Source organism: Schistocerca piceifrons, chromosome X, assembly GCF_021461385.2.
Source record: "Schistocerca piceifrons isolate TAMUIC-IGC-003096 chromosome X, iqSchPice1.1, whole genome shotgun sequence".
Classification (NCBI taxonomy): domain Eukaryota; kingdom Metazoa; phylum Arthropoda; class Insecta; order Orthoptera; family Acrididae; genus Schistocerca; species Schistocerca piceifrons.
The window spans coordinates 708,179,982-708,194,378 of record NC_060149.1 but is presented as its reverse complement, the minus strand read 5'-3'; the positions used below and the strand labels follow the sequence as shown (position 1 = coordinate 708,194,378).

The 14,397-nt window shown below is 38.5% G+C and overlaps 1 protein-coding gene across 1 annotated transcript; it reads left to right on the top strand.

Moving 5' to 3' along the window:
- The first annotated feature begins 1,479 nt into the window (after positions 1 to 1,479).
- LOC124722638 lies at positions 1,480 to 3,792 on the top strand. The gene is made up of 6 exons (XM_047247785.1): positions 1,480 to 1,720; positions 1,801 to 2,397; positions 2,531 to 2,630; positions 2,809 to 2,912; positions 3,038 to 3,603; positions 3,763 to 3,792. Exons 1-6 carry the CDS (start codon positions 1,480 to 1,482, stop codon positions 3,790 to 3,792), a joined length of 1,638 nt encoding a protein of 545 aa, XP_047103741.1.
- Positions 3,793 to 14,397: the final 10,605 nt, after the last annotated feature.

The following is a 14,397-nucleotide window of genomic DNA, read 5'->3' as shown; positions in this document are numbered from 1 at the left end:
GTTTCTGAGTGATAGACGTTTTGGTTTTTGAGCCATGAAAAACTGATAACACATTTATCCATACCATCTGTCAATACCTACTGTGAGCTTCTTGCTTCTTCTTCTTGGGCGCTAGTTTAACCGTAGCCTCGCTGTACCTTGTCACGTGTCCTAGTTCCTGGCACTGCCGAGTCACCACTTCACCTTTCCAGGCAATAGGTATTGTTGCATTCTCTACAATTAAAACTACAGAATTCGTTTCAGTAAATGGCCGAAGAAGGCGATTGGTCAGAAGCTCCTTCATTGCATTTCGTAGAACAGAAGAATTGGTACGTTCGAAATTCTTGCAACTTGGGATGTAATACGTAAGTACTTTTTATATAACATACAAGTAGAACTGCACATGCTCGTTACTCATAAGTTAGAATTTTTCTCCTTCAAGATTGCAGAATAGGAAAATTTATTTTTCGTATGATCTGTTACTTCAAAAATTGGCAAGTTGGCAAATAAGCATGCATCGTCCCAATAGCTAGAATAAATATAAATCGAAGAAAAGTGAAGTGATACGGCGATGACTAATTTGTTACCCATTACTCCATAATCAGACACGAAAGAAGTCGTACATGGAAATTATGACAGATGTTGAGTGTTAGTTCTTTGAACAGAACAACCGCAGTCCTGTGAATTAATATATGTTGATTAGCATTAGAACCCGTCGCTGGTTGGCTGTGTATTTATGGCATTATTATTATGCTACTCAATCTACTTATTCTTCCTCTCTCCATTGTCTTCCGTCCCACTCTTTGACTGTTTCACCTGCGTCTGTAGTGAAATTTGTCACGAAATTAAATTTCACGCGGCTCAATTCCTATGACTTCATCTCCTGAACAGTAATATAATTTTCCATTTATGTGCAGTGGAATATCAGAAAATTGTCTGTGAAGTGTGTTGCAAACAAAGTTAGTACACTGACAGCAACAGTCAGTTTCATGTAATCATTCTTTGCAGGCTGGATCGAAATATGTCCGACAGTAGAAAAATACTGCCTGGCAGTGAATATAGGAAAAGATGGGTGATGAAGGAAGATGACGATAAGAAGCAAAAGGATGCACTACAACGATATTTCAAGACAAAGAGAGAACGACCCAGCAGCAGTGAGGGTGGAAAAATAGATCCTGAAAGTACAGATCCTAGTGGAGGTACTTCAGCTACATCTTTATCTTTGAGACATGACCAGAAAGTTGACGAACACAGTACTGCGACCACTGCATACAGTAGCAATGCTGACGGTGGGCCATCCACAACATGTTCAACAGACCTTGTCTGATCTCAAGATCTGCTTTGTGATGAAAGCTTCACGATTGAAACATTAGGCAGAACAGAAATTAGGCAACCCGATTCAGAAAATACCAGATGAACATCAGCCAAGGTACTCACCACAGGAAAAGGGATTTAAGGCGAGCCTAAACTGAAAGACACAATTGACTCATATCCCGGAAGATGGCTGGAAATTATTACCGACTGCATTCGAACGACTTTGGTCATGTGAGGTCCCCCAAGCACATTAGGGAAACTGAAGAATGTCCTAAAAACGCGGACAACTGGAGTTTCAGCCCTGTGCACTACAGCTATTCTTTGAAGAATTTAGAAGAAGCAGATAGACATTGGTTGGTGTACTCAAAGAGCAAGCTTTTTTGTTGCAAGCTTATTTCGTCATCTACAGTAAAAATTGCAAAGAACGGTATATGCTACTGGTGGCACCTTACACCATATCCCGAAAGTCAAAGGAAGTCTACCGAGCATTTGAATTCACATAAAAAGTGGATCGTGTTTTCCGAGGGACTGTCGAAGCCCATCATCAAAGGCTTCTGAACACTGAAAGCGAACATTGGAAAAATATTCTTGAGCACTTAATAGCAGTAATTCATTTCCTGGGTCAGCACTGTCTGCCTATGAGAGGAAGTACAGATACACTCGTTCAGCCTGACAACAGAAACTTCTTGAAACTTGTTGAATTATTCAGAAAGTTCGACACTGTGATGATGGAGCACCTGCACAGAACAAAGCAAGATGAGAACAAGGGTCATCATTATCTTGGAAAAGAAACAAAGAATCAAATAATTCATCTTATTAGATCATCTATAACCAACAACGTTCTATTAATGATGAAATTTGCAAAGTATTACAGTGTAATTCTGGACTGCACACAAGATATTTCAAAAGTTGAGCAGATGGCAGTTGTGGTACGTTTCGTCCAGGAGACAAGACTCCACGGGGTATATGATCTCCAAATTTGGGAGCATTTACTGGGATTTCTTCCAGTGCCTGATTCTTTATGCTCCACTTTGATGCAAGTCGTACTCAAGTTCTTGGAAGATAAGAAAATCCTATTGTGTAATATGAGAGGGCAAGAAAGAAGTTTGATCTCCAGAAATGAATTTCAGATATGAACAAGAGATCATTTTATGTACCATGTAGGATTCACTCATTGAATCCTGATGTAAATGATGCCGCTAGTCTTCTAAATATGCTGTTTCCATGTTTTCAACAGTGAAAAGCTTGTATGTCTTCTTCTCATCCTCCGTTCGACATTGGGATGTCTTGAAGAAGTATCTGCCTAACCTGTCACTGAAGCCACTGAACGATACTAGGTGAGAAAGTACCATTGCTGAGGTTTCAAATTGGAGATGTTTTTGATGCACTGGTTCAGATATCAGAAAAATTCAATGGTATGACCGCTCACGAAATAACGTCACTTGTGAATCAAGTAAAAAATTACACCTTTCTCACTTCTCTGGTAATTTGATATGACATTGTGCTTCACATCAGTGCAGTCGGAGAGACCATCCAGACCACTGACATAAATGTTTCTGAGACCATGGAAATGCTTGAAATACGAAAGCATAAAATGAGACCTGCAGAACAGAAGAAAAGTATGTGACTTTCTTGATGGATTCCAAGGATTTGGCTAAAGAATTACAGCTAGAAGATCTGACATTACCATAGATAAGTGTTTCTCGGTGATGAAGTAAGAAGCCAATACACTTTACCTATGAAGGAAGGGATGAGACAATAGATGACGCAACAAAACGAAATAAGATTGAATTATGCTATTATCTTTTAGATACAGTAATCACATCTTTGGATGAGAGATTCAGTCAACTGAAAGCTCATTTTGATTATTTTGATTTTCTCTACGACATTGATGAGCTGAAGAATACACCTCCTGACAGCCTGGACACAAAGTGTAGAAACCTTACATCGATTTTGCGAGATCATGAGTCAAGCGACATTGATGCACTGGAGTTGAGAGATGAACTAAAAGTGCTTTCAACATTGTTGAAACCTGGAATAGGTCCAAAAGAGATTCTGAAGTTTATGGGAAGATATAATTTTTGGCCGAATGTTAACATTGCTCTGAGAATTCCCCTAACACTCTCAGTGACAGTTGCGAGTGGAAAGAGGAGTTTCTCAAAACTCAAATTGATAAAGACATACCTCCGATCAATGATGAACAAAATTCATTTGAATGATCTTGCAACAATATCAATTGAAAATGAGCTTGTGGAGGACTTACATTACACAGATCATGTGAAAGAGTTTGCACAAGCAAAAGCTAGGAAGGTTCGATTTGTCTAGTACTTTTTTTTAATTTTTGTGTTATGATCAGTGTCTTGGTTATTTACTGTGTTGTTTATTATTTTGTTCAACATTAAATAGTTGTCATAAATATTATTGTTCAAACCAAATTATCATTAAATTGTAAATATATTTTGTTTTCAGTTGAATACATTATATGTTCATAACCACTGAAAAATGTTTATTTACGTTAACTGAAAGTTCAAGCCACACAAGATTAGCACGGTCTAAGGCGCTGCAGTCATGGACTGTGTGGCTGTCCCCGGCGGAGGTTCGAGTCTTCCCTCGCGCATGGGTGTGTGTATTTGTCCTCAGGATAATTTAGGATAAGTAGTGTGTAAGCTTAGGGAGTGATGACCTTAGCAGTGAAGCCCCATAAGATTTCACACACATTCGGACAATTGAGTAAATTCACAAGGCTTATAAAAAGTAGCTTGATTTATTCAATCAGGTTTGAGTCCACTTTAGAGCTAGTGCCCAGCAACTGTTTTGTATAAATCTGTAGAGGATGTCACCAACCAGTGGCAATTTTTGTTTCTATTTCCCAGATCTACATAGATTTTTGGCACAGTGTGCTTATTCTCAGTGCTTGGAGTTATGTTTACATCTATATCGTCATGCTGAATGTAACTGTCAACATGACAGTTTACATACAAGCACATATTAACAGCTTTGAGACTAGCCAAACAAAATTCCACAAATGTTTTGCATAAAAAAATTGGGGGGGGGGGGGGATGCAATTTAGGCACTTGAGCTTATATATTGATAAATGAGACCACTTTTGACTACATCTAATAATTTCAAAAGCTATGGGTATTTCCTATCTTTTCACATATACATTCCCAACTTCTCAAGAGCAGTACAAAGGCAACAATTGTGACTGACCAGAAATATACAGATATAACATTGATAATTGCAAAGACAGGAATTGTTTTGTAACTGATAACATAACATACAACATAGACAGTTTACAGTATGTTCCTAAACCAACAACTAAAGTCACAGAAACCAATGCAATATAGGGGAACTGTTGGGAATACTGCAAACATATTTGAAATATGCTTCAAAATGTACACAGTTACCCCATTTAATGTCTGCACTGTTTTTAATGTACTTCCTTAAAATTCAAAGTACATTATCCTCAGTGCATTCAAAAAGTTGTATATCTGACCAACAGACAAAATTAATACACTATACAACAAGAACAAAGAAACCTCCTATTCTGTATATGCAGTAGCGTATAATTATACCCTAAACTAGATGTCTCGCAACGAAGTTGAGTAAGACACAAAGTATTAAGTCTATAGCCATAAGAACACCAAAGCTTTTCACAATACAATACACACATTTTGGTAACATATATGATACCAACAAGAAAGCTATTTCCAGTAGCTCAAAAGTACCTCACATCACACAATTTCACACATGGACCCATAAACTAGAATTGTCCTCAGTAACTTTAGCCACTGAACACAAATAATGGTTTAAAAATAGTTCATTACCAGCAATATGCAACACAGGCTGCATCTATATTGAACACGTCATACTTCATGTTGTAGTGATAGAAATAAAGCAGTTAATGAGTCTACTACTTAACAGTGAAAAGCCACGATTAAAGGCTACGAAAATTCTTATCTCATACACAGGATACTCAAGACACCATACAGCCAATGCCACATGAAATTTACTGAATCAGTTTTGATGGGAGAAATCAACCACCAGTACTACAGCTGTGAACTGGCCGAAGTGGCTGTCATCTATTCCTTCTCATGAATTCTTTTTTGTTGCAATACATTTCCACACTGAAGCTGAGGTGCCAACTGGAAGGACATTATGGTGTTGGATTTTGGCAGCTGGGTCCTATGAGATGTGCATGCACCTGAAAGTGAACTGTGTCAAAAATGTCTCGACAATGTTGGTGACTATGTTGTGATGTAGCCACTCAACCAATGTAAACATTACAATAAATATTACCAAATACATTTTTCCTATCTTTATAGGCCATAAAAACTTGCTTTCTGGTAGCAACTTGTTTTAAAACTATCAGGTGAAGTGAAAGTAAATTACATTCCCTGTGGATGTAATTTACACATATGAACACCCAAAATACTCCTGCACTTTGTAACAGTAGGCTCAGAAAATAAAATTACTGTATAAATTTACTCCATTAGCAACAATGTGCAACCCATTATACATTCACAACATACCATGAGACACTTCTTGTTGAGAAAGGTTGTAATATAGATATTCACTGTTCACAATAGGATTACAAACCAAATTATTTAATCTTGAACATGCACAATGCATTTACTGACAAACGTGACCACTCTTGACTACACATAGGAATTTTAAAAGCTATGGAAAATTACCATCTTTTCACATCTACATTGCTCCAACAATGCCAACTTCTAAAGAGCAGTATCAAAGGCAACAACTTTGCCTAACCAAAAATATACAGATATATCACTGGTGAGTGCAAATACCTGTCATGACATTAGATGTAATGCATTGTACAAGTTACAGGATCTACTAATACTAATGTCACACAACATACCTACGTCAAACAAATGTCGTCTGTGGGAATAGGTACTTGTGACAAAGGAAATGGTTTACACCTAGTACTCCAACTCTGACAATCAACTGGGAATGATGTCATCACCTGTAAATACAAATCAATTTGGCATTAGCCAAACATATCACAATTTTCTTAGTACATGTACTATCCCCTAAACAGCACCCTTCACACACACTAGTTAACATGTGCATAACTTTCACAACAGAAAAGCAAAGATTACTAATCAAATACAGAAATGTACACAGTACAGACTACTTGAGACTGGTTCTGAAATTAACCCTCCATCAAAATGAGAAACTACCCCAAAATATATATTTAAATAGTAAACTTATTTCATTTTCATATCATTTCTTTGTGCGACATCAATCTCAAACAACAATTGCGTATCAAACTTAACTTAAGTAACAATAAGTCTCATATACTTACCATGACTTATTCAACACTATTGCAACAGAAGGATGTTATGATCTCAGGACTTACAAAGGGATAACAAAAACACTTTATTTTAATGCTGCTCATTTTCCACAACTCTCAAACAATAAGTTCGACTGAAGCAGACAAGACAAAATAAAACTATCATAAGTCATTTGTGAATCTCACAGTTTTCTATTCCATGAAAGAGATGGGCGTTGTTAGGGTTTTCAAGATCTGTTTTTAAAATTTGTTGCATAACATGCTTCAAATCTGCAACCAACAATTGGCCTTTGGCATTACACATACAATTTTGATGTTGAAGTACGCGACATGAGCTCAAGATCTGATGCACTAGTTTCACATGTAACATATGCTTTGCTTTTCCACGGTACAAGCAGACATTGTACATGTCTTTCAGTAGTGACTTTGTACTTGTGGGAATGCCAATTATTCAGTTGCAGTAGTTACAGTACAAACATTTCTTTTATCAATATAAAAACAAACAAAATTAATTGACACCATTAAAATCACCATCGACAGTATTTTCTTTACGTGGTGTTCTATTCTCCAGTACTAACATAATGAAATAAAAGGTACTCATTCTTGATTCGAGAGCAAACATGATTACAGAACAGTCCACTAACTTGCAAACACAAGGAATTCACTCCTGGCTAGATATGTTAAGAATTCAAGTAAATACCACAGTGTGCCAATGGCCTTCCTACATTGGGAACTCCAGTTCTTGCCAGGTCACCAATGGTTAGCATTGTGGGCCTTGGCCACTACCTGGATGGGTGATTGAACACATCTGTCCAACACTGTTGGCAAATGGGGTGGACCCAACATTTGAGAACTACATGCTCTGGTCTCATAACCTGATAGCTGGTGGGGCAGCAGTTTGCTCACCACTTACTCGTACAATTTCACCTTTAGTGATGCTTATAACCTGAGGATGAAACAGCAGTCAGTTGCTACCAGTGATCATCCATGGACTGTTTCAATGGAGTTTGGTTTTTATACATTATTGCATACTATTCATTACAACAGTTCACATCATCAAAAACTATAGAATTTTGAATGACAATTTCTTTCTCACAGTCAGATTTCTATGTATTTACCTTATTGCTTAGCAACTAATTGTATATGGCTCAACAATAAAAGAAGAAAAATTAGTAGTGAAGATCATGACTTCTGCTACTAAGCATTCATCATTTAAGATCTCAATGAAAACACAAAGAAGCACAGGAAATGTTTTATAATTGATAACATAACATACAACATAGACTGTTTACAGCATGTTCATAAACCAACAACTAAAGTCACAGAATCCAGTGCAATATGGTAGAACTGTTGGGAATACTGATAACATATTTGAAATATGCTTCAAAATGTACTCAGTTGTCCCATTTAATGTCTGCACTGTGTTTCGTGCACTTCCTTAAATTTCGGAGTACATTACCTTCAGTGCATTCACAAAGTTGCGCAACATTAAGTGTGACATGTTACAGTATAGATGCATCCTGAGTTGCATATTGCTGGTAATGAACTAGTTTTAAACCATTATTTTTGTTCAGTGCCTAAAGTTACTGAGGACAAGGTTAGTTTATGAGTCGATGTGTAGATGTTACTTCCATAGGGCAATGTAATTCACATTAACTTCAGCAGAAATTTGAAATACATTTTTATAGTGTCTACAGAGAGTCTGGACCTTCTTATTTTTTGGGTATGTATCTGTTAAGTATTGCCTGCAGTTAACCTTTCTGACTATCACATGATACACTTTCAATTAATACAAATACCTTGAAACTGTTGCAAAGTCTATGTTACCTTGTACTCACAGCTTCAGTTTTGATGTTGTTGGTTGACATGAGGAACTCACACTTCTAAATTGTTGATATGTTAGAATAACATTTTATTGTGAAAGTGTGTGGTGTGAGGTACTTTTGAGCTACTGGAAATAGATTTCTTCTTGGTATCATAAATGTTACCAAAAGGTGTGTATTGTAGTATTGAAGTATGTTACCCAATGAATTTTACAAACAGATCTTGTAAGTCCTAAGATTGCACAACTTTTTCATGGAATAGAAAACTGTGAGATTCACAAATCACTTATGATCATTTTATATCGTATTGTCTGCTTCAAACAAAAAAAATTGTTCAAATGCCTCTGAGCACTATGTGACTTAACATCTGAGGTCATCAGTCCCCCAGAATGTAGAACTACCTAAACCTAACTAACCTAAGGACATCACACACATCCATGCCTAACGCAGGATTCGAACCTGCGATCGAGGCAGTCGCACGGATCTGCACTGAAGTGCCTATAGCCGCTTGGCCACCTGCTTCAATCGAAATTTTTGTTTCCAAGTTGTGGAAAATGAGCAGCACTAAAAGGAAGTGACTTTCTTATACCTTTGTAACTCCTGAGATCATAATGTCCTTCTCTTACACTAATGTTGAATAAAGCATGGCAGGAATATGGGACTGACTGTCACTAAGTTAAATGTATTACAAGGTTGTTAATTAAGATTGATATAGCAAGGAGAATCTCAAATAACAACCATGAATTCAACTTAACTTACGCACAGTAAGTCACTTATACCTATGCTCTGAGAATTCCCCTAACACTCTCAGTGACAGTTGCAAGTGGAAAGAGGAGTTTCTCAAAACTCAAATTGATAAAGACATACCTCCGATCAATGATGAACAAAATTCATTTGAATGATCTTGCAACAATATCAATTGAAAATGAGCTTGTGGAGGACTTACATTACACAGATCATGTGAAAGAGTTTGCACAAGCAAAAGCTAGGAAGGTTCGATTTGTCTAGTACTTTTTTTTAATTTTTGTGTTATGATCAGTGTCTTGGTTATTTACTGTGTTGTTTATTATTTTGTTCAACATTAAATACACTCCTGGAAATGGAAAAAAGAACACATTGACACCGGTGTGTCAGACCCACCATACTTGCTCCGGACACTGCGAGAGGGCTGTACAAGCAATGATCACACGCACGGCACAGCGGACACACCAGGAACCGCGGTGTTGGCCGTCGAATGACGCTAGCTGCGCAGCATTTGTGCACCGCCGCCGTCAGTGTCAGCCAGTTTGCCATGACATACGGAGCTCCATCGCAGTCTTTAACACTGGTAGCATGCCGCGACAGCGTGGACGTGGACCGTATGTGCAGTTGACGGACTTTGAGCGAGGGTGTATAGTGGGCATGCGGGAGGCCGGGTGGACGTACCGCCGAATTGCTCAACACGTGGGGCGTGAGGTCTCCACAGTACATCGATGTTGTCGCCAGTGGTCGGCGGAAGGTGCACGTGCCCGTCGACCTGGGACCGGACCGCAGCGACGCACGGATGCACGCCAAGACCGTAGGATCCTACGCAGTGCCGTAGGGGACCGCACCGCCACTTCCCAGCAAATTAGGGACACTGTTGCTCCTGGGGTATCGGCGAGGACCATTCGCAACCGTCTCCATAAAGCTGGGCTATGGTCCCGCACACCGTTAGGCCGTCTTCCGCTCACGCCCCAACATCGTGCAGCCCGCCTCCAGTGGTGTCGCGACAGGCGTGAATGGAGGGACGAATGGAGACGTGTCGTCTTCAGCGATGAGAGTCACTTCTGCCTTGGTGCCAATGATGGTCGTATGCGTGTTTGGCGCCGTGCAGGTGAGCGCCACAATCAGGACTGCATACGACCGAGGCACACAGGGCCAACACCCGGCATCACGGTGTGGGGAGCGATCTCCTACACTGGCCGTACACCACTGGTGATCGTCGAGGGGACACTGAATAGTGCACGGTACATCCAAACCGTCATCGAACCCATCGTTCTACCATTCCTAGACCGGCAAGGGAACTTGCTGTTCCAACAGGACAATGCACGTCCGCATGTATCCCGTGCCACCCAATGTGCTCTAGAAGGTGTAAGTCAACTACCCTGGCCAGCAAGATCTCCGAATCTGTCCCCCATTGAGCATGTTTGGGACTGGATGTAGCGTCGTCTCACGCGGTCTGCACGTCCAGCACGAACGCTGGTCCAACTGAGGCGCCAGGTGGAAATGGCATGGCAAGCCGTTCCACAGGACTACATCCAGCATCTCTACGATCGTCTCCATGGGAGAATAGCAGCCTGCATTGCTGCGAAAGGTGGATATACACTGTACTAGTGCCGACATTGTGCATGCTCTGTTGCCTGTGTCTATGTGCCTGTGGTTCTGTCAGTGTGATCATGTGATGTATCTGACCCCAGGAATGTGTCAATAAAGTTTCCCCTTCCTGGGACAATGAATTCACGGTGTTCTTATTTCAATTTCCAGGAGTGTAGTTATCATAAATATTATTGTTCAAACCAAATTATCATTAAATTGTAAATATATTTTGTTTTCAGTTGAATACATTATATGTTCATAACCACTGAAAAATGTTTATTTACGTTAACTGTAAGTTCAAGCCACACAAGATTAGCACGGTCTAAGGCGCTGCAGTCATGGACTGTGTGGCTGTCCCTGGCGGAGGTTCGAGTCTTCCCTCGGGCATGGGTGTGTGTATTTGTCCTCAGGATAATTTAGGATAAGTAGTGTGTAAGCTTAGGGAGTGATGACCTTATCAGTGAAGCCCCATAAGATTTCACACACATTCGGACAATTGAGTAAATTCACAAGGCTTATAAAAAGTAGCTTGATTTATTCAATCAGGTTTGAGTCCACTTTAGAGCTAGTGCCCAGCAACTGTTTTGTATAAATCTGTAGAGGATGTCACCAACCAGTGGCAATTTTTGTTTCTATTTCCCAGATCTACATAGATTTTTGGCACAGTGTGCTTATTCTCAGTGCTTGGAGTTATGTTTACATCTATATCGTCATGCTGAATGTAACTGTCAACATGACAGTTTACATACAAGCACATATTAACAGCTTTGAGACTAGCCAAACAAAATTCCACAAATGTTTTGCATAAAAAAATTGGGGGGGGGGGGGGGGGGATGCAATTTAGGCACTTGAGCTTATATATTGATAAATGAGACCACTTTTGACTACATCTAATAATTTCAAAAGCTATGGGTATTTCCTATCTTTTCACATATACATTCCCAACTTCTCAAGAGCAGTACAAAGGCAACAATTGTGACTGACCAGAAATATACAGATATAACATTGATAATTGCAAAAACAGGAATCGTTTTGTAACTGATAACATAACATACAACATAGACAGTTTACAGTATGTTCATAAACCAACAACTAAAGTCACAGAAACCAATGCAATATAGGGGAACTGTTGGGAATACTGCAAACATATTTGAAATATGCTTCAAAATGTACACAGTTACCCCATTTAATGTCTGCACTGTTTTTAATGTACTTCCTTAAAATTCAAAGTACATTATCCTCAGTGCATTCAAAAAGTTGTATATCTGACCAACAGACAAAATTAATACACTATACAACAAGAACAAAGAAACCTCCTATTCTGTATATGCAGTAGCGTATAATTATACCCTAAACTAGATGTCTCGCAAAGAAGTTGAGTAAGACACAAAGTATTAAGTCTATAGCCATAAGAACACCAAAGCTTTTCACAATACAATACACACATTTTGGTAATATATATGATACCAACAAGAAAGCTATTTCCAGTAGCTCAAAAGTACCTCACATCACACAATTTCACACATGGACCCATAAACTAGAATTGTCCTCAGTAACTTTAGCCACTGAACACAAATAATGGTTTAAAAATAGTTCATTACCAGCAATATGCAACACAGGCTGCATCTACGTTGAACACGTCATACTTCATGTTGTAGTGATAGAAATAAAGCAGTTAATGAGTCTACTACTTATCAGTGAAAAGCCATGATTGAAGGCTACGAAAATTCTTATCTCATACACAGGATACTCAAGACACCATACAGCCAATGCCACATGAAATTTACTGAATCAGTTTTGATGGGAGAAATCAACCACCAGCACTACAGCTGTGAACTGGCCCAAGTGGCTGTCATCTATTCCTTCTCATGAATTCTTTTTTGTTGCAATACATTTCCACACTGAAGCTGAGGTGCCAACTGGAAGGACATTATGGTGTTGGATTTTTGCAGCTGGGTCCTATGAGATGTGCATGCACCTGAAAGTGAACTGTGTCAAAAATGTCTCGACAATGTTGGTGACTATGTTGTGATGTAGCCACTCAACCAATGTAAACATTACAATAAATATTACTAAATATATTTTTCCTTTCTTTATAGGCCATAAAATCTTGCTTTCTGGTAGCCACTTGTTTTAACACTATCAGGTGAAGTGAAAGTAAATTACATTCCCTGTGGATGTAATTTACACATATGAACACCCAAAATACTCCTGCACTTTGTAACAGTAGGCTCAGAAAATAAAATTACTGTATAAATTTACTCCATTAGCAACAATGTGCAACCCATGATACATTCACAACGTACCATGTGACACTTCTTGTTGAGAAATGTTGTAATATAAATATTCACTGTTCACAATAGGATTACAAACCAAATTATTTAATCTTGAATATGCACAATGCATTTACTGACAAACGTGACCACACTTGACTACACATAGGAATTTTAAAAGCTATGGAAAACTACTATCTTTTCACATCTACATTGCTCCAACAATGCCAACTTCTAAAGAGCAGTATCAAAGGCAACAACTTTGCCTAACCAAAAATATACAGATATATCACTGGTGAGTGCAAATACCTGTCATGACATTAGATGTAATGCATTGTACAAGTTACAGGAACTACTAATACTAATGTCACACAACATACCTACCTCAAACAAATGCCGTCCGTGGGAATAGGTACTTCTAACAAAGGAAATGGTTTACACCTAGTACTCCAACTCTGACAATCAACTGGGAATGATGTCATCACCTGTAAATACAAATCAATTTGGCATTAGCCAAACATATCAGAATTTTCTTAGTACATGTACTATCCCCTAAACAGCACCCTTCACACACACTAGTTAACATGTGCGTAACTTTCACAACAGAAAAGCAAGGATTACTAATCAAATACAGAAATGTACACAGTACAGACTACTTGAGACTGGTTCTGAAATTAACCCTCCATCAAAATGAGAAACTACCCCAAAATATATATTTGAATAGTAAACTTATTTCATTTTCATATCATTTCTTTGTGCGACATCAATCTCAAACAACAATTGCATATCAAACTTAACTTAAGTAACAATAAGTCTCATATACCTACCATGCCTTATTCAACACTATTGTAAGAGAAGGATGTTATGATCTCAGGACATACAAAGGGATAACAAAAACACTTTATTTTAGTGCTGCTCATTTTCCACAACTCTCAAACAATAAGTTCAACTGAAGCAGACAAGACAATATAAAACGATCATAAGTCATTTGTGAATCTCACAGTTTTCTATTCCATGAAAGAGATGGGCATTGTTAGGGTTTTCAAGATTTGTTTTTAAAATTTGTTGCATAACATGCTTCAAATCTGCAACCAACAATTGGCCTTTGGCATTACACATACAATTTTGATGTTGAAGTACACGACATGAGCTCAAGATCTGATGCACTAGTTTCACATGTAACGTATGCTTTGTTTTTCCACGGTACAAGCAGACAGTGTACATGTCCTTCAGTAGTGACCTTTTTACTTGTGGGATTGCCAATTATTCTGTTGCAGTAGTTACGGTACAAACATTTCTTTTATCAATATAAAAACAAACAAAATTAACTGACACCATTAAAATCACCATCAACAGT